The following is a 21,872-nucleotide window of genomic DNA, read 5'->3' as shown; positions in this document are numbered from 1 at the left end:
ATACCCCAAATCCCCCAATTGGCTACAACTCTCCCAAATTTAAAATCCTTGACTTTCTCCTAAAATCTCTCTCCTTATCCCTTCTTGATTTACTACTTGAATCACTCATCATCACTCTCCACAACCTCTCTATCAGAATTTCACTGTAACACAACCACTGGCCAAAACCAAATGCAAAATAAATACCCCAATTGTGCTGCTCCATGCTCAAACCTCAGACCTTGAACACCATTCCACACGCCACTACCACTGAGCCACGGACTCTTTTTGTGACATCAAACAGTCGTAATAAAATATAAGCCCTACATACCAACGTCCAGATTCACTTAAGAGCAAAAATTAAAATTTCTGTAAAAGCCAGGACTTGAACCCAAGCTTCTCAAACACTCCTTAACTCACCCAAATCATCTAACCACTCAATCAAACATGCAGTTTTGTTAGATAACGCAAAATTACAAACCCCCTATTTTTGGGGCATTACAACTCTACCCCCTAAAAGAAATTTTGCCCTCAAAATTTACCTGGTTAGAAAAGGTGAGAGTATTGTTGTCGCATTGCCTCCTCAGGCTCCCACGTGGCTTCCTCTGAACCGTGATTACGCCAAAGCACCTTGACCAATGGGACAGATTCCTCCTTAATACTTTAATATCATAACCCAGTATCTGCACCGGTTCTTCCTCGAAGGTCAGATCAGGCCTAACCTCGATCTCCTCCATAGGCACAACATGCGTAGGATCAGAGCGGTATCTCCTCAGCATGGAAACGTGGAACACATCATGAATCCTATCAAATTTTGGAGGAAACTACAGCTGATAGGAAACTGATCCCACACGTTTCAACACTCGATAAGGCCCAATAAATCTAGGGCTAAACTTTCCTTTCCGCCCAAATCTCAAAATTTTCTTCCACGGTGAGACCTTCAGAAAAACATAATCCCCCATAGAGAACTCGATATCCATACGCTTCAAGTCTGTATACAAATTCTGCCTATCAGATGTTACCTTTAACCGATCTAAAATCAACTTTACCTTTTCTTCAGTATTAGAAACTAACTCTGGCCCCAAAACTCGTCGCTCACCAAGTTCCATCAAACAGGTAGGAGTACAACACCTACGACCATATAACGCCTTGTACGGTGCCATCTGAATATTGGACTGATAACTGTTGTTGTAGGCAAACTCTGCCAACGGCAAGTAGTCTTCCCAACTACCTTGAAAATCAATTACACAGCGTCTTAACATGTCTTTTAGTATTTGAATCACCCTCTCTGACTGACTGTCTGATTGGAACGCAGTACTGAAGTCCAACCTTGTACCCATAGCTTCGTGTAACTTCTTCCAAAACTGAGATGTAAATCTAGGATCTCTGTCAGATATGGTAGAAACTGGTACTCTGTGCAGTCTCACAATCTCAGCCACATACAACTTTTCCAATTTCTGCAGCGAATAATCAGTGCAGACCGAAATAAAGTGGGCAATTTGGTCAATCGATCTACTATAACCCATACCGAATCCTTCTTAATCAGAGTTAAGGGTAGCCCACTTACAAAATCCATGGTTACCCTCTCCCACTTCCAGAGTGGAATCTTTACTTGTTACAGTAACCCGGAAGGCAGTTGATGCTCAGCCTTAACTTGCTGGCAAGTCAGGCACTTACTCACGTATTCGGTAACTTCACGTTCCAACCCAGGCCACCAATACAGCTTACAAAAATCCCGGTATAACTTGTTTTAGCCAATATGTATAGCATATGGACTACTATGCAACTCCTGCAGTATAGATTGCCTCAAATCAGAATCCCTCAGTGTACAAACTCTCTCACGAAAACATAGTACTCCCTCACTATTCAACCCAAAATCCGTAGTCTCTCCATTCTCAACTGATCGGAAATGAGGAACTAATGACTCATCCAACAACTGTTTCTCCTTAATTTGATCAGTCCATGTCGGTATCACTTGAAGCTTAGCCAACAAGCTACCATTATCAAATAGGCTGAGATAAGTAAACAGTGCTCTCAGATCAGATACAACCCTACGGCTCAGTGTGTCAGCTACCACATTAACCTTACCAGGGTGGTACTCAATTGAACAATCATAATCTTCAAGCAACTCTATCCACCTTTGTTGCCTAAGGTTCAACTTCTTCTGAGTAAAGAGGTACTTGAGGCTTTTATGATATGTGTAAATAATAGACTTCTCACCGTATAAGTAATGCCTCCAAATCTTCAGTACGAAAACCACCGCAGCAAACTCCAAGTCATGAGTGAGGTAATTTGCCTCATAAGGCATAAGTTGACGAGACACGTAAGCAACCACCTTACCCTCTTGCATCAACACACAACCTAATCTAATGTGTGACGCATCACTGTAGATAGTGCATTCCTTCCCAGACTCTAGTTGTTTTAAAACAGGGGCCTCAGTTAAAACTTTCTTTAGTTTCTCAAAACTCTTGCTGCTTATCAGTCCAATTAAACGGTACCCCTTTACGCAATAACTTAATCAAAGGTACAACAATCAATGAAAACCCCTCAACAAAACGTCTATAATAAACAGCCAAACCCAGAAAGCTTCGAATCTCAGATACCGTCTTTGGTGGTTTCCAATCCAATACAGCTTCAATTTTTCGAGGATCAACCCTAATCCCCTCAGCAGATACCATGTGACCTAGAAACGTCACTTCTTGCAGCCAGAACTTACACTTGCTGAACTTTACGTAAAGATGTTTTTCCCTCAAAATCTATAAAATAATTCAAAAATCTGCATCATGATCCACCTCGGTTCTTGAATACACCAGGATGTCATTTATAAACATAACTACGAACCGATCCAAATAGGGTTGAAATATTCGATTCATCAAATCCAAGAAAGATGTTGGTGCATTTGTCAACCCAAACAGCATCACTAAAAACTCGTAGTGACCATAACGAGTCCTAAATGCATTCTTATACACATCAACCTTCTTAACTTTTAGCTGATGGTACCCAGATCGAAGATCTACCCTGGAGAAAACTGAAGCTCCTCGCAGCTGTTCAAACAAATCATCTATCCTCGGTAAAGAGTACTTGTTCTTGACAGTCAGTTTATTCAATTACCGATAATTGATGCACATGCGCATGGATCCATCCTTCTTCTTCACGAAAAACACTGGTGCTCCCTATGGAGACACACTCGGTCGAATGAATCATCGGTCTAGTAGCTCTTAAATTTGTGCCTTTAACTCCACCAGCTCCTTCGGTGCCATTCTATAAGGGGCGATGGACACTGGAGCTGTTCTAGGTAGGAACTCAATACCGAATTCGCCCTCACGATTTGGAGGCAACCCAGGAAGTGGAAACACAAAAATTTATATACTTTTTCATTCCCAATTTTACTTAAATTCATGCAAATCTAGTTAAATTCTCGTCGAAAAATATTTAAATATTATAAAATAATAAAATCATGTTAAAAATATGAACATGGTGAATTTATTTAATTTTATACTTAATTTAGATTAATTTTGACTATTTTTCACAGATTCGCGCAATGGGCGAAAATTGGCTCAGCTGACACTGCTGAAAGCACAAAACCGAGAAGCAATTTGAAGTATCAAGGCACTTTAATTTCCAGCCTAAGACGGTCCAGAAATGTTTATTAATGCATAATTTAATTAATTTTAATTCATTCCCTATTTAATGTGGGTTAAATAAATTATTTTTAATTAATTATAAAGAAAGGGTCCAGTTGAACCGCACTGGTCGAGCCAAATTGAGCGAACCGAACCAGCCACTAAATGGATAGCCCAGAACCGTCCATATGCTGACCCAAATCAGCATGTTATTTTATTAAATATGCTTGCAAAAAGGCCTTCAAAAGACTTTTAAATTGCATTCAAACCCTACATTAAATTATGGCTTTATAGATTTGCCCCAAGCTTAAAATACCAAAGTTGAAACTCTCAACTTTGCCATGTGTGTGGACAGCCAAGGGAGGTCTCTTTGGCTGCTGGGATTTGTTATTTTTAGTAGCCACAATTAGCTATAAAAGCCACCCCTTGCTGATCATTCAAGGCATCACTCACTTCACATCATTCTCTCATTCCCTCTCTCACTTTTCTCTCATTTTTCCATTCCATTCACTCTTGTTCAAGTGCCGATTTCTTATCTTAGGAAAGAGGCTTCTATCAGCCATTTTAGACCTGCAAGGAGGTGTTCATAAGCCACGTTGATGGCCAAGACAAATGAAGAACGAATAACGAAGCAACTAATCAAGCCACGGAGAAACACCAGATTTGCCTCTTGTTCCCTAACTCTTTAATTTTTGTTGTTGTTTTGACAAACATGTTTATGAATATTCATGCTATTGGAATGGCTATTTTAATCAATTCAGCTTAAATTATGTTTGTGTTGGGTTGATTTTATTCTACCTGTTTAAATTATTAAAATGATGTTTATGCTGTTATAAGCCTCGGTAAGATGCTTGATTAAGTAAAACCATGCCGTAGTTATTCTTGCATTATGACTATGAGGTAACTAATGAATTAATTATTTAAATGGATTGAAATTGTAATTAATTGACACAGTACTTAATCAGTGCATGTTTATTCTTCTAAGGTAGCTGAAGGGTAAATTAGCAATGTATCTGGCGATATTATTGCCTTGCATAACTTGCAATATTATTGTGATTAAATTGTTTCAAGGTAGGGATGCCTTGTTACTTCACAAAGTCTTTTATATGCTTATTAGATTTAATTAATCGTTTGAATTGAAATAGGGATATGCAAAAGATTGGTTCAATTTAATGAGTATGTATGTGCAATAGCATGTTTGCTTGCTAGAATCTGTTTAGTCAGTTGAATTGACATAGGGATATGTCAAGAGATGAATGAATTTTTGTGTGTAAGTTTGTTCATAAGTTAGCAAATTACCGGGTTGCTATGAATTTATTCGTAACAGTATAAACATGAGTTTAATAATTCTGAGTTCAAGAAATATAATTAATCCAACACAAATATGTTACATTGATTAAAACTTATTTGAAATCGTGCATTGGAACTCTTTTGTTATTTTTAATTATTTACTTAGTTTTTAAACAATTTTTGACCACCTTTTAAAACCAAATTATCTTTACTTCACCAAAGTGTTTTACAATTAATTTCATAAATAATTCTTTTACAGTCTCTGTGGGTACGATAACTCGACATTTACTTGTCACTTTATTACTTGTTGCGATTGTGTACACTTGCACATTTTTCCGTCGTTCCAAGTTTTTGGGGCCGTTGCCGGGGACTGTTTTTAAAAGCCATTAATTTTGAATTTGTTAGTTTTACATTTTGGTTTATTTTTCTATTTTATTTTTAACTTAATTAATTTTTCTGTGATTATTTCAGGTGTTTATGAGTATTGATCGAATTATTGACCTACTCCCTATAGACCCTGAGATTGAACGAACTTTCTGACAGCGAAGAAGACAAGTGAACCAAAGAAGGACTGAAGGAATGAATTTCGAGAATATGAATCAAGGAAATGGAGCAAACCTTGCTTAAAATTCTATCCTTATTGCTGATGATAGGGATAGAGCCTTGAGACAGTATGCAGTGCCTGTTTTTAATGATCTTAACCCGGGTATTAGGAGACCCGAAATCGAGGCACAATAATTTGAGCTGAAGCCAGTCATGTTCAGATGCTTCAGATAGTGGGCCAATTCAGTGGAATGCCTACAAAATATCCTCATCTTTATTTAAGACTATTTATGGAAGTGAATGACTCTTACAAATTAGCTGGAGTTTCTGAAGATGCATTACGATTGAAGTTGTTCCCGTACTCACTAAGGGACAAAGCTCGAGCCTGGTTGAATTCATTGCCACCAAACTCAATTTCTACATGGCAATAGTTAGCCGAAAGATTTCTCATGAAGTATTTCCCGCCTAGTAAGAATGCTAAGTTGAGGAACGAGATCACTGCTTTCCAACAAATGGATGATAAGTCCTTGTATGAGGTATGAGAACGATACAAAGAGCTATTACGAAAATGCCCTCATCATGGAATCCCATATTGCATCCAACTTGAGACATTTTATAATGGTCTTAATGTTCACACGAGGATGATAGTGGATGCTTTTGCTAACAGTGCTCTCTTTTCTAAGTCCTATAATGAGGCTTACGAAATCATCGAGAGGATCGCAGTAACAATTATCAATGGCCAACCAATCGAGCCGCGTCAAGAAGACAAGTCGCCAGAATACATGAAGTGAACGCTCTCACTTCACTCGCATCTCAGGTATCTTCAATATCCTCAATGCTTAAGAATCTTACCACTAATGGGTCTCTAACAGTTTTGCAGCCCAACCACCTTACCAATTTCAGAGTATAGCCTGTGTTTATTGTGGAGAGGGACATTTGTTCGAAGAATGTCCATCAAACCCCGAATCTGTATATTACATGGGTAACCAGAACCAAAATCGAGGAAGGCAGGGTCTGCAATCCAACTTCTATAACCCATCATGGTGAAACCACCCGAATTTTTCCTGGAGCAACCAAGGAGCTGGAACCAGTAACAACGACGCTCAACCTAGACTGACTCAGCTGCCTAGTTTTTTCCAACAAGCTCAGAAACCAGCTCAGGCCGAATCATCCAATAGCTTAGAGAATTTATTGAAGGTATACATGGAAAAAAATGATGCCACTCTAAGGAATTTGGAGAATCAAGTGGCCAGCTGGCTACTAAACTCAGGAACTGACCACAAGGTTCTTTACCTAGTGATACAGAGAATCCAAGGAATCCGGAGAAGGAGCATTGCAAAGCGTTGACATTGAGGAGCGAAAAGACAGTAGAGCCCAACACTATCGAAGCTGAAAAGGAGCCAGCTGATGCTCAAGACTCAGAGGAAGTTCAACCAAGTGTTGAAATTCCAGTTGCATAAGAACCAGAATCTGAAAAACTCGACAAGCTAATTCCAGAACTAGCTAATTCTGATCAACTAACAGCTCTATTAGATGCAAAATTACCGCAGAAAATGAATCAACCAGTTCCAGTAAAGAAACCACCACCACCCTACCCTTAAAGACTTCAGAAGTAGAAACAGGAAATTCAATCAAGAAATTTCTAGACGTACTCAAGCAACTTCACATCAACATCCTGTTGGTTGAAACACTTGAACAAATGCCTAACTACGTCAAGTTTATGAAGGATATCCTGTCCAAAAAATGAAGACTTGGAGAATTTGAGACGGTAGCTCTGACGAAGGAATGCAGCGCATATCTTCAAGAAAAACTACCCACAAAGCTAAAGGATCCTGGATGTTTTACCATACCTTGCAACATTGGAGCAACATATTGTGGTAAGGCTTTATGTGACTTAGGTGTGAGTATTAACTTCATGCCTATGTCAATATTTAGAAAGTTGGGGATAGGTGAAGTTAGACCTACTATGGTTACACTTCAGCTAGTAGATCGATCCTTAGCACATCCAGAAGGAAAAATCGAGGACGTATTGGTACGAGTAGATAAATTTATCTTCCCTGCTGATTTTGCTAGCCTGGACTTTGAAGAAGACAAAGAAGTGCCGATTATCCTAGGAAGACCATTATTAGCAACCGGAAGGGCCCTTATAGATGTGCAGAAGGGTGAGCTTACGATGCGTGTTCAGAATGATCAGGTAACATTTAATGTTTTTAAGTCTATGCAATTTCCTGACACAATCGATGATTGTTCTGTAGTATCCGATTTAGAGGATTCAATAGTGGAAAAGGAGCTCAACTATGTTGAGGATCTGTTGGAACAAATTTTGACATCAGATCCTCCAAATGATGAAGAGGAGAATGAATATTTAGCTTTGTTAAAAGCTAATCAAAGGGGATTTAATCCACAATCCCGCTTTGAATCTTTGGAGTTAGAGAAGAGGAAGTATGCCCAACCAAAAGTGTCAATCGAGGAACCACCTAAATTAGAACTCAAGATAATACCTTTACATTTAAAATACGTTTATTTAGGTAATGCTTCTACTTTGCCTGTGATTGTTTCAGTAGAATTAACTACTGAACAAGAAGAAAAACTCAACTTGGTGTTGAAACAATTCAAGAAGGCTATCGGATGGACCATAGTCGATACCCGTGGTATTAGCCCATCTGTATGTATGCACAAGATTATCCTAAAAGATGGCGAAAAAGGGACGATTGATGGAAAACGAAGACTGAACCCTATTATGAAGGACATGGTGAAAAAGGGGATTATCAAGAGGTTAGATGTGGGTATCATTTATCCCATCTCATACAGTTCGTGGGTAAGTTCGGTCCAGTGCGTGCCAAAGAAGGGAGGTATCATAGTCATAGAGAACGAGAATAACGAGTTGATACTAACTAGAATAGTTACGGGATGGAGGATTTGCATTGATTACCGAAAACTGAACAAGGCGACTAGAAAAGATCATGTTCCTTTGCCATTCTAGGATCAGATGTTGGCTGCTAACCACCACTCTCTGGCTGAACATGGCCCTGACCTGTAGCTTTCATTTGAACAGCCCTCTGAGTACAGTTTTTAACCTAATGATCCATGGATCCGCACCGGAAGCTCGCCCTAGTTCATTTCCAATACTCACCCTAGTGAGCTCTTCCACAATCAGTGCAAGGCTATGTTCTTGCAGTAATAATAGGAATCGCTCGGACTGGCCCATCAAATCTAGCTCTCTTTATTGGCCTTCCAGAAGAACCCGAGGGCCCAAAATCCCACTTATTTCTGCCCCTATCTTTCTCATGGTTCTGGTGCTTAGAGCGTTTCACATCCTCAGCAATTTTTGCCTTTTCTACAAGGGCAGGAAAGTCTCACTCCCTCTGCAGAGCTATCAGCACACGTAATTCATCCCAGAGGCCATCCTGGAACTACACACAGTAATCATGCTCAGTTGCGACTATCCCGCGAGCATACTGACTCAGCCGTAAAAACTCTATCTAGTACTCTGCCACTGTCTTATTTCCTTGGGTCAAGTTCAAAAATTCCTTCCTTCGGGCGTCCACACAACTTTTTCCCACATACTTCCCTGAAAAGGCTGCTTTGAAGAAGTCCCATGTCAAACGGTCGCCCTGCGTACCCTTTCTCACGGTGAGACACCATTGGTAGGCCTTATCTCATAGTAAAGACATTGCTCCTTTTAATTTTTGCTCCACAGCATAGTCAAGGTCATCCATTATTCGTTCGGTAGCCTCCAACCAATATTCTGCCACGTTTGGGGCTACACCAGAAACACCGTTGAAGATTTCTGCTCCATTAGACCGGAATCGCTTAGAAATTGATCCTCGGCCCACTGATCTAGTACTCGCTCCAGCAACCCTTTCAAGAACACATAGCATTGCTTAGGATAGAGCATCATTCCCAGCTGCTCAGTTATGAGACCCTGTCTCAGTTACTGGTGAGGCTGGTGCCTCCCTCGCAGGCATGTGACCCGATGCTGAAGACCCAGCTCTAGCACTTCCTCGGCCTCTACCGCAGCCTCGTGTACCCCTTCCGTGAGTAACTCTTGTGCCCATTTTGATAATGAATTATCTGTTTAAAAGTCTTATGTATAATTTCAGTAATTATTAATAATGTGTTATGAAAAGCATCAATTGGGGTTTGTTCCTGCAAAATAGAATCTTACTACAGTTTTCAATCTTCTATAGTCTCAACCTACTCTAACTAAAAAGTTTCAGTGTAATCCTACTACCTATAGCAGTCCCTCAGTAATACATTTCAGTCTATAACAAGAAATAGTGTCAAAAAACTTACAAATTTGGTATCGGAGACTCGGTGTGCCACATTTCCAATCACAACGTTAAAAATCAAATTTTCAAAAACCTACTCCACAGTCGAGTTTTACAAACCTGCCCAAACTCGGCCTAAACGTTATGGCCAAATCTGGCGTGTCACATCAAACTATTTTTTGAAAATTGATCTTTTAGGTAAAAATTCGTTACTGAATTTAAGCCCTTTTATCATTATTTAACAAAAATTCTCGTAAAAATGTTTACCAATTTATTTTCCTTTGGTATATTAATTCCACTTAAACCGTGGAAGGATTTTGAAAACTTTATTGTTGAAAGCTCGTGTTCTATAAAAAACCGTGACTACCCTGAAATCTTGTGTTTTCCTAAACTAGCAGTTTAATAAAAGAAATCAAAAGCCCAATTAAAACTTAAACCCATAAGTGGCCTTATTACATAATCAAAAACCCAATATGAAATTTAAAACAAATACAGTCAAGCTACAGATCAACTGCAATCGCGTGGCCACCTCCGAGTCTCTCGCGACTCCAAATCGTCTAAGGTTGGGGATTACCTGAATAGTTAAAACAAAGGGGTGAGTTTACGAAAAACTTAGTGTGTAACCCCAATAACAAACAAATAGTGAACAACACGGTCTGGGCCTAAGCCCAGATCAATAACATTCTGGGCCTGTTCCCTATTCAGTATCAATACAGTCTAGGCCTTAGCCCTATACAGTAGCAGTGTGGGCCTAAGCCCAATGTAGTATCAGTACAGTGTAATGCAATTATACATCCCACCCAAATCCAGCCAGCACCCTACCCTTACCAACCAACACACCATGTGGAGATATAAATCAACCACCCAGCCAACACACAAATATCGCAGCAAAGCTACTAGTAATAATAATGCAGCATAGCTGCCAGAAGCAGTAAATGTAGCAAAGCCACCAATAATAGTGAATGTGACATAGTCACCAGTATAGTACTCCCTCCATATCAAAATCCCAACGCCATGCAGTATGTCATGCCATGAATATTACGTGTATGCAAAGTCATACTAGTACAATCATATATGTAAATCATAAGCACATCAGTCATACGAAACAGAAGGGCATAATCGTCTTTTTATCATATAAGGACATTACGGTCATTTTACCCTACAAGGGTATTTTGGTCATTTTGTTTATTTTAGGGTCTCAGTACAGATAACGACCTTTTCAAAGGTCTATAGTCACTCCGAGCGTCACAGATAGCCTAAATGGTCATAACGGTGTAAATGGGCCCAAGGCGCATTACTCAGCCCAAGTGGGCCTACACGCTCGTGTGGCCCAATTAGCCCAAAGTCAATTACGGCTATGTGACCTACATAGCCCAGTCCAATATTTATCACTTATCATGGATTTAATCAGTATAGGGCCCACGAGCTCATTGGGTCCACACGGCCCATTTCGGCCCAACGTCGCCTATAACAGCCCAAGTCTACGAAAAAGCTCGTGATGGCCTTTATAGTCTACTGCCAATGATTTTGGGCTCAGTTTACCCCACGAGCGATTGTACGCTCGTGAGGCCTCAAATGCCAAAGTTTCAGCATTTTGAGTTTTCAGCTTTTGCCGATTCACAGTCAGATAAGCGTGTGGATACACACCTTTTCAACTTTTGACAGTACAAAATGGTGTATGGTTACACACCTTTTTGTGAAAGCCTACGAACACTACTTGAGCACCAACCTACAAGCATCAAGATACTACGTTACTCACTTCCCAAAGACAATACTCAACTTATACCAAAACCAACATATCACCATATATTACCTTGATCGAACGAGAAGGGGTTTCCTACTTGACCTGATACCCAAGACTAGTAGCGATTTCCTCTTCTCCCAAACCCTGTATTTCCAAACACCATTAACAGACTACAGTATACATACAAGTGCTAAAGTAAGGGCATAGTCACTTACCGAGATTAAAAGAGAACTAATAGGCCAAGGCACTTCCAGAGCACTAGAGCGTAATATTCGGCCTAACACCACTAGAATATTTGAGAAAGGAACAATGGAAGTAGCATTCAGACAAAGGAAGTAAAGAAGAAGGGAATATAAATAAGTGAAAGATAAAAGAAAAGGGGATGGATTCGGTCTAAATTGAGACAAGGGAGGAAGAAAGGAAATGATCAATAGAACTCAAAGAATGAAACAGGAAAGGTTCAGCTATAGAGAGGCAAACCGATAGCACTATGGGAAAAAAGTAAATGAAAGGTTAGAGGAAAAGAGTAATGTGATTTAGCAAAAAGTAGAAGAAAAGAAATTGAGAATACGGATTTTGACACTAAAAACTTACACTAATCAGATCCCGAAAAAGAACAAAAGTTAACTTGTGAAATCAGCACTAAAGAGAAAAAAAGCCAGAAACGCCAAAAATAACAAAAACCTGAAACGATAGAGAGGAAATTTGGAACCCAATCACTCACCAATTGACAAAAATGCACACAAAGGGACCCCTAGCCGAATTTGCATACTCCAAATCCCCCAATCGGCTACAACTCTCCCAAATTTGAATTCCTTTACTTTCTCCTAAAATCTCTCCCCTTATCCCTCTTTGATTTACTCTTTGAATCACTCCTCATCACTCTCTACAACTCCTCCATCAGAATTTCACTATAACACAACCACTGGCCAAAACCAACTGTAAAATAAATACCCCAATTGTGCTGCTCCACACTCGAACCTCAGACCTTGAACACCATTCCACACGCCACTACCACTGAGCCACAAGCTCTTTTTGTGACATCAATTAGTTGTAATAAAATATAAGCCCTGCATACCAATGTCCAGATTCACTTAAGAGCAAAAATTAAAATTTCTACAAAAGCCAAGACTTGAACCCAGGCTTCTCAAACACTCTCTAACTCACCCAAATCATCTAACCATTCAATCAAACATGCAGCTTTGTCAGATAATGCAAAATTACAAACCCCCTATTTTTGGGGCATTACAAGAGAAAAGAAAAGCTTATTTTGAAGCTAGAGAGGTATGAAAGAGATCATCGAGCAAGCCATTTCAGTCTGCAACAAAGAAATTTCGAGATGATAATAGCCGTTCAAAGACTAGTGTGAGATATTCGAATAGATATCGTGCTAGATAGTAATCGATCTTTAAAACTCCTGCTACGTCTATTACCATTGTTGGTAATGCAAAGAATGAAAAACTTGAGTGTGATCAATGTGGAAGACGACATTTTCGAGAGTGCTAGGGAAAGAGTAATAACCAAGCTTGTTACAGTTGTGGTTCAAGAAATCATTTTATAAAAGATTTCCCAAATTTGGCTAAAAAAGATAATGTTCAGAATTCGAGGTTGAGTGGCAATGCTTCTCATGGTAGACCTTCCAGAAGTATAGAAAATGTAAGTGGCAATCAGAGAGGGATAAAAGATATAGCTATTAGATCCAAGGCTCATGCACCTGCCAGAGCCTATGCTATCCGAGCTCGCGAAGAAACTTCTTCGCCAGACGTGATTATGAGTACATTTACTCTTTATGATACTTCTGTGATTGCCTTGATAGATCCTGGACTGACACATTCGTATACATGCATAAACTTAGTGAACAGTAAGACTTTGCCTGTAGAGTCTACTTAATTTGTAATTAGAGTTTCGAACCCCCTAGGCAGATGTGTTTTGGTTGATAAAGTCTGCAAGAATTGCCTGTTGATGTTTCGAGACACTTGTTTTCCGGCTGATTTGATGTTGTTACCTTTTGATGAATTTGATATAATTTTGGGTATGGACTGGTTAACTTTGCATGACGTTGTTGTGAAGTGCAAATAGAAAACTATTGATTTGAGATTCAAGAATGATGAAATAGTCAAAATTCAATCTAGTGATTTGAATGGATTGCCTACTGTAATATCTTCGATGAAAGCTTTAAGTATGGTGAAAAAGGGTTGTGAAGTTTATTTTGCATATGCGATTGATTCGAGAATGTCAGAAAAGAAAGTTGAGTCTGTGCCTGTTGTTTGTGAGTTCCCTGATAAGTTTCTTGAAGAACTTCTAGGATTACCTCCGGTTAGAGAAGTAGAATTTGGCATTGAATTGGTACGTGGTACTACTCCGATTTCGATAGCTCCATATAGAATAGCTCTGACTGAACTAAAAGAATTAAAGTCTCAGTTGCAAGAACTGACCGATAGAGGATTTGTTAGACCGAGTTTCTCACCTTGGGGTGCTCCAGTTTATTTGTGAAAAAGAAAGACGGTACGATGAGAATGCGTATAGATTATCGTTAGTTGAATAAAGTGACTATCAAGAATAAGTATCCTCTGCCCGAATTGATGATTTGTTTGATCAGTTGAAAGGAGCTACTGTGTTTTCAAAAATAGATTTAAGATCAGGCTATTATCAGTTGTGAGTAAAAGACTCAGACATTCTGAAAACTGCTTTCAGAACGAGGTATGACCATTATGAATTCTTAGTTATGCCTTTCGTTTTAACTAATGCACCTGCTATCTTTATGGATTTGATGAATAGAATTTTTAGACCGTATCTAGATCAATTTGTTGATGTATTCATTATGACATATTGATTTATTCACATGATGAATCCGAACATGCTGAGCATTTAAAATTAGTGCTATAGATTCTACGAGATAAATAGTTGTATGCGAAGTTCAGTAAATGTGAATTTTGGTTGCGCGAAGTTGGTTTTCTGGGTCATATTGTATCAGTCTCTGGTACTCAAGTTGATCCGAGCAAAATTTTGGCTATCTTGGATTGGAAACCTCCAAGGAATGTCTCTGAAGTCCACAGTTTTCTAGGACTTGCTGGTTATTATAGAAGATTTGTAAAAGGTTTTTCGATGATTATGACTCCATTGACAAAACTGCTTCGGAAAGATGTGAAATTTGTGTGGTCTGAAAAGGGTCAGAACAGTTTTAATCAGTTGAAAACTTTGTTGACTGAAGCTCTAGTATTGGTACAACACAAATTGGGTAAAGAATTTGTGATATACAGTGATGCTTCATTGATCGATCTAGGATGTGTTTTAATGCAAGAAGGCAAAGTTATTACTTATGCTTCAAGACAGTTGAAGCCACACGAAAAGAACTATCCAACACACTATCTTGAATTAGCTGGGATTGTGTTTGGTCTAAAGATATGGTGCCACTACTTGTTCAGTGTGAAATGTCATGTGTATTCTGATCATAAGAGTTTGAAGAATTTGATGACTCAAAAAGACCTGAATCTGCGACAAAGAAGATGGTTAGAGATGCTAAAAGGCTACAAACTTGTGATTGATTATCATTCAGGAAAAGCAAACGTTGTTGTTGATGCCTTGAGTTAGAAATCCTTGTTTGCTTTGCGTGCGATGAATGCTCATTTGGTTCTGTCTGATGATGGTTTAATTTTAGTTGAATTGAAATCAAACCTTTATTTTTACAACAAATTATCAAAGCTCAAAGATTGATAATGAGATTTTAGCTAAAAGAGCTTAGTGTGATGTAAAGTCTGATTCAAAATCTAGAGTTGATAAAGATGATTGTATAAGATTCCAAGATCGAATTTGTGTTCCGCGAAATTCAGAGTTAATTCATATGATTTTAACTGAAGCTTACAATAGTCGATTATCTATGCATCTGGGTAGTATGAAAATGTATAATGATCTAAAATTGCATTACTGGTGGTCTGGAATGAAAAGAGATATTTTTGACTTTGTTTCAAAATGTTTAATTTGTCGACAAGTTAAAGCTGAACATCAAAAGTCATCTGGTTTGTTACAATCGATTATGGTTCCATAGTGGAAATGGGATTGAGTGACAATGGATTTTGTTTTGGGTTTACCCCTGTCTCCGAGAAAGAAAGATGCTATCTAGGTTGTAGTCAATCGATTGACAAAATCAGCCCATTTTATTCCGGTACGATCTGATTACTCACTAGATAAGTTGGCTAAGTTATACATTTTTGATATTGTAACACCCCTATCCCATAACCGCCACCGGAATAGGTAAGGGGTGTCACCGGACAGACAGAACATTATAGAACAATGCAGAATCAGTGATATCATATAGTATCAATACATATATATTCATTCATAATTCAACCGTGCCAACTCTTTCAGAATTTTCAGAACTTAACCAAATATTTCAAAATCGTTAAAGCCACACGCCCGTGTGACTAGGCCGTGTGACTTACACGGGCATAAGCCACGCCCATGTGATCCAACACTGCCAAAAAGAGGTCCTATACTGACTTTTTCACACTGCCAACAAACATGCCTGTGTACTATGGTCGTGTGATACTTAGCTAGCTACTGACTTTAGCCCACGGCCATATGACACGCCCGTGTGTCAAGACTGTGTGGCAAAATGTAGGCTTGGTTTAAGCCAATTTGTCACCCCTTTTTGGGTCCAATTCTACAATCAATAATATACAACATTCATACCAAAATTTCCAACCAATTCCATGCTTAAGAATGACAAAAACACATTAGAACTTAGCACATTACAACCATACACCAAAACTATACACAAACTCATCATTGTTAGCCAACTCCCACGACATAATATATATACACATCAAAACTTATATACGTAGACCTTCTAGCCTATACATGCCCTACTTTAAAATATTTACACTTTCAAAAGTACCAAAATGAGATCGATAGTGTGGTGACGATCCTCGACTATCCCTGAGCCTTCAGTAGCTACGATAACTGTAAAATAGACAGCAAACACACAGAGTAAGCTACAAAGAGCTTAGTAAGTCAAATACAATTGGTATAATTACTAAAGCATGTATGTACCATTCAACCATATAGATTCATAACCATGTCATAGAATAATTCATAGACTTAACCATGCTCCTTTGTTTGCATATATGTCATGCTTCATTTCCATACATATTTCACAGAGATAGAGTTTTTCATATTCAAAAAATTTAGTATAATACAAACGTACCTGCATAGGTTATACAATTTATATACTCAATCTCAAATTTCGTACGCTATAATCAGATGGGTCAGAAATGATACAAATGCTCATAATCAAGTACAATGCCGATGTCCCAGATGTGGTCTTACATGTAATTCAATATCGATGCCTCTATCCCAGACAGGGTCTTACACGAAATCAAATACAATGCTGATGTCCCAAACATGGTCTTATATGTAAATCTCAATCGAGGCATGTGTCCCAAACACGGTCGTACACGATCTCACAGACAGATGTCAACTTTGCTTAGGAACATACAGATGTTTTTCAGATATTAACATAGTATCATACTTTACTCCAAAGATATACATCAGGCACTCAAGGCCATCCAATACAGATTACAGTTTATATGTGCATAATTTATTTCAATTAACACGTAATTGTAATTTGACTTACCTCGGACAGATTTCGAATAAAACGAGTCATCTATTCAACTATTTTGGACTTCCCCCGATCTAAGTCCGATTTTCTTTGTTCTTGATCTATTCAATACAAATTCAACCATTCATTTCATTCAATTTAATCGATATACACATATTTAGGGAACTTTACATTTTAGCCCTTATAATTTCTCTCTTTGACAATTTAGTCCATTTTTCACAAAATCACCAATATGCAAAAATTCATCAAGACTATAGCTTGGCCGAATATACATGGCTTCCATACAAGCCTAAATAACATATTTAATTTACAATTTAGTCCTTCAAAACCTTATTTTCACAATTTAGCTCAATTAGCTCTATTTCATCAAAATTCAAAGACAAAGCTGAATAATCTCACACATATCTTTCATAATCCATATAAAAATATCACAAAGCTCATATAATCAACAATGGCATTTCATGAAATCTTTAACAGAAACAGAAATTCAGACATGGGCTTTGAAGAACACGAAGCAACGATCATAGAAATGTAGAAATTATCAAAAACGGACGAAAATTCATACCTTAATCAAGGATTAAGCTAGCCAAATATTAAAACCCCAATTTGATTCTTTTTCTTGCTTCAATCGGCCAAGAGAATGGTAAAAATGAATACCATTTTATGTTATAATTATTTAACATATGTTTAATTTACAATTGACCAAAATACCCTTTAGTTATAATTCATTAAAGCTTACCTAACATGTCCATAATTGTCCACCATTAACATAAATGGTAAGTTTGACATGCAATGACCCATATTTTAAAATCCAAACCAATTAGGTGCTTTAACATTTAGCACTAAACTTTTACACTTTACGCGATTTAATCCTTTTTCATAATTAAGCACAAAAAAAGACAAATTTAATCACAGAAATTTCGCAAATGTAAATTCACATGTCACAAACACAAAAAATAATATTAAAATTTTTTTAGACTCGAATTTGTGGTCCCGAAACTACTATTTTGACTAGGGTTAAAACCAGACTGTTACAATTCTCACTCCTCAGGGATTTTTGTTCCTGAAAATCTTACCGTTAAACAGATTCGGATATTGTTGCCTCATTGAACCTTCAGGCTCCCATGTAGCCTCTTCTACTCCATGTCTATGCCATAGCACTTTGACTAACGGAATTATCTTATTACTTAATTCTTTGATTTCATGAGATAGAATACGAATCGGCTTTTCTTCATAAGTCATATCAGAATGGATTTCAATATCAGACGGAGAAATTATATGCGAAGGATCAGATCTTTACCGTCGAAGCATCGATACGTGAAATACATTATGTATCTTTTCTAACTCAGATGGTAGCCTCAACCTATAAGCAACCGGCGCAACTCGCTCGATGATTTCATACGGTCTAATGAACCTCGGACTCAACTTCCCCTTCTTACTAAATCGGAATAGTTTCTTCCACGAAGATACTTTCAGAAACACTTTATCACCGATCTCAAATTCTGTAACACTCCCACACCCGAAACCATCACCGGAGTCAAGCTTGAGGTGTTACTAAACTTATCTTACCTTTTAAACAACTCTAAACCACTTATTTTAATTTTTGGAATAAACTGTTTTTTTGCATCATGGTTGCTTAAAAATTCATTTCTCAAGTTTCAAAACCTGAAATTAAGATCCATAAATTTTTCCTGAAACTAGACTCATATATCTATCTACTAATTTTTTTTCTATAATTTTTGACTTAGCCAATTAGTACAGTTTATGAGTTAAAGTTACCCCTGTTTCAGAATTCAACTGCACTGGACTCTACTTACTACGAACCACTTTTCTCTCTGTACAAAAATCATATGACTATATCGTTTTTTCTATTAAAACTAGATTCAATAAGGATTCTAACCATATAAAGTAAACCACCTAATTATTTTTTTAAAATTTATGGTGAATTTCTAAAGTTGGAACAGGGGATCCAGAAATCGCTCTAGCCTTATTTCACCAAAACTCAGATACCCTATAAAATACAAAACCTTTACCTGTTTTGCTTATTCCATATGAAAATAGACACAACGAGCTTTAATTTTATATATTATTCACCATCAACCCATGTCTCTACAATTTCTTGTGATTTTTAAAAATCCCGTTATTTCTGATACTTGAATCTGTTTTTAAGTTACTTTCACATTTATCTTAGTTTTCATGTAATAGTTATTACTTAATCATACATACTATTAAACATGTATATCATCAGCCACTCTATTAGCTAATCACTAGCAAGTATTTACACATCATTCATTGATCATATCATATCAAAAGAAACCAAGTTCCTACACATGCCATACACAAAACGAAACGTCTAACTATACCAATGTGATTTCTTCGATAATGTAATCGGGTCTCCCACATTTCCTTCGATCCCCGAGTGGCTTGATAAAAACTATAAGAAAAAGAAAATAAAGAGAGTAAGCACTAGGCTTAGTAAGCTTACAAGCAAATAAATTACAACATTCAACATAATGAATAATTATACATAATGTCACCTAGCCTCATAAACTTTCTTTACTTCTCATTTTCTACCTTCTTCTTTACTCACTTACCTTCTTTCTTACCTGACCTTTCACTATTCATAAATATAATCTACCTTCCCTTTGCTGATAATTCACTGTAATTTAACGTGTACAATGACCCGTTGAACCACTCAAATACTAAGGATACTAGGTCGTTCTCGCTATCAATATCTCGCCAATGCCATGTCTTCGACATGAACTTACATGAATTATTCCTGTATCCAATGCCATATATATATCTAATATGGGCTTACATGGCTCATTCCTGTCTCCAAAGCCATATATCCGATACGGACTTACATGGCTCATTTACATCTCTGTCACGTCTCACAACCCCAATATCCTAACATTCCTAAGGTTCAAACGGACTTCCTAATGCTTTTCTCTCACACTTACGCCTTTAATTTGACTTTAAATATTCAAAGAAAATAAGTATATAAATACTGAAATTGACAATAATAATGTAAAATAAAAGAATATTGCATTTATTTACTCTAAACTTACCTCGATACAAAATGTGACTAAACTTTACAATTTAGTCCTTTACTTTTTCTTTTCCCCGATCTACTCCCGAATTTCGCTCTTCTTGATCTATAATAGCAAATTTAACTTATTTAATATTCACATTTATCAAAACAGTCCTTGACCCAAACTTTGGAAAAATTACTTTTTGCCCCTAAACTTTCACATATTTACACTTTTGTCCCAAGGCTCGTAATTTAAACTTCATCCTATTTTCGTATGTTTTATGACATGCTGATCATTTTTCCCTTCTATAACAACATCAAATTCACACTCTAACATGTACTTATGACTATTAGGTATTTTTACCGATTAAGCCATTTTCCTCGTTTTCACTTAAAACCGAGTAGCACAAGTTGTCTAACATAATTTAAAACCTTGGATTCTATCATAAGACATCAAAATAAACACTTTTCACCTATGGATATTTTTCCAAATATGAACCCTAACTTAAATTATTGCTAGCATAAGCTTTATCAAGCTACTGGGACTCCGAAAACGTAAAGAACATTAAAAACGGGGCTTGGAATCACTTACTATGGAGCTTGAAAGCTTGAAACAAACCCTAGCTATGGAGAACCCTTGAAATTTCGTGCTAATGAAGAAGATGATGAATTTTGTGTTATTTTCCCTTTTTATTTCATTTAATATCCAAATGACCAAAATGCCCTTCCTTATTAAACTTTCAAAAATTCCATCCATGTCCTATTTTGTCCATGAACTTAGAAATTAGTCAAATCGTTATTTAAACTCTCCTAATTAATATTCCAAAGCAATTTCATACTAAAAACTTCTAGAATGCAAGTTTTGCAAATTATTAGATTTAGTCCCTAACTCAACTTAAGCACTTTATGTATAGAATTTCGTCACGAAATTTTCACACCATCATGCAATCATATCATGAACCTCAAAATAATAATAAAATAAATATTTCTACCTCGAATTTGTGGTTTCGCAACCACTGTTCCGTTTAGGCCCTATTTCAGGATGTTACAAATTCAATATCTTTTCGTTTTAAATCTGCATAAGATTTCTGACGATCAGAGGCAGCTTTCAAACCATCTCAGATTACTTTCACATTTTGTTATGTTTCTTTGATCAAATCAACCCCGTGAATCTTATTCTCACTGAGCTCAGACCAGTATAACAGAGTTCTACACTTTCTACCGTATAAGGCTTCGTACGGTGCCATTTTGATACTCGATTGAAAGCTATTATTATAGGCGAATTCAATCAAAGGTAGATATTGTTCCCACTCACCTTCAAACTCGAGAATGCAACATCTCAACATATCCTCAACTATCTGAATAATCCATTCAAATTGACCATCCGTTTGCGAAGGAAAAGTAGTGCTAAAATGCAATTTAGTACATATAGCATCTTGCAATTTCTTCCAGGATGACGATGTAAATCTCGGGTCTCTATCAGACACTATTGACAATGGCACACCATGCAATCTCACAATATCAGAAATATATAATTCAGCTAGCTTATTAAGCGAATAATCAAACCGAATCGGATTAAAATGAGTTGATTTCGTCAAACGATCAACTACAACCCAAATTGCGTCCTTCTTTTTCGGAGACAGAGGCAAACTCGAAACAAAATCCATGGTCACACGATCCCATTTCCACTCCGGAATCATAATTGGTTGTAATAACCCAGATGGCACCTGATGCTCAGCTTTAACTTGCTGACAGATCAAACATCTCAAAACAA

The 21,872-nt window shown here is 37.4% G+C and overlaps 1 protein-coding gene and 1 non-coding gene across 2 annotated transcripts; both read right to left on the bottom strand.

The window, feature by feature from the left end:
• Positions 1-1,729: 1,729 nt before the first annotated feature.
• Positions 1,730-2,287, bottom strand: LOC108466351 (uncharacterized). The gene is made up of 2 exons (XM_053022426.1): positions 2,200-2,287; positions 1,730-2,097 (listed from the first exon to the last, which is right to left on the bottom strand). The coding sequence occupies exons 1-2, from the start codon at positions 2,285-2,287 to the stop codon at positions 1,730-1,732; spliced, it is 456 nt and encodes a 151-aa protein (XP_052878386.1).
• Positions 2,288-5,914: 3,627 nt separating this feature from the next.
• LOC128289706 (small nucleolar RNA R71) lies at positions 5,915-6,021 on the bottom strand. The gene has a single exon (XR_008279351.1). It is a non-coding gene; the product is annotated as a small nucleolar RNA R71 (small nucleolar RNA).
• Between the last annotated feature and the right edge of the window lie 15,851 nt (positions 6,022-21,872).

Source organism: Gossypium arboreum, chromosome 2 (genome assembly GCF_025698485.1).
Source record: "Gossypium arboreum isolate Shixiya-1 chromosome 2, ASM2569848v2, whole genome shotgun sequence".
NCBI classification, from domain to species: domain Eukaryota; kingdom Viridiplantae; phylum Streptophyta; class Magnoliopsida; order Malvales; family Malvaceae; genus Gossypium; species Gossypium arboreum.
This window is presented reverse-complemented; position numbering and strand designations above follow the sequence as displayed.

Bases quoted from the DNA above. Each gene is read 5' to 3' on its own strand.
- LOC108466351 (XM_053022426.1), bottom strand. From the start codon at position 2,287: ATGCCTTATGAGGCAAATTACCTCACTCATGACTTGGAGTTTGCTGCG. The intron at 2,098-2,199 runs GTGAGAAGTCTA...AGTTGCTTGAAG, and splicing joins TTGGAGGCATTACTTATACG to ATTATGATTGTTCAATTGAG.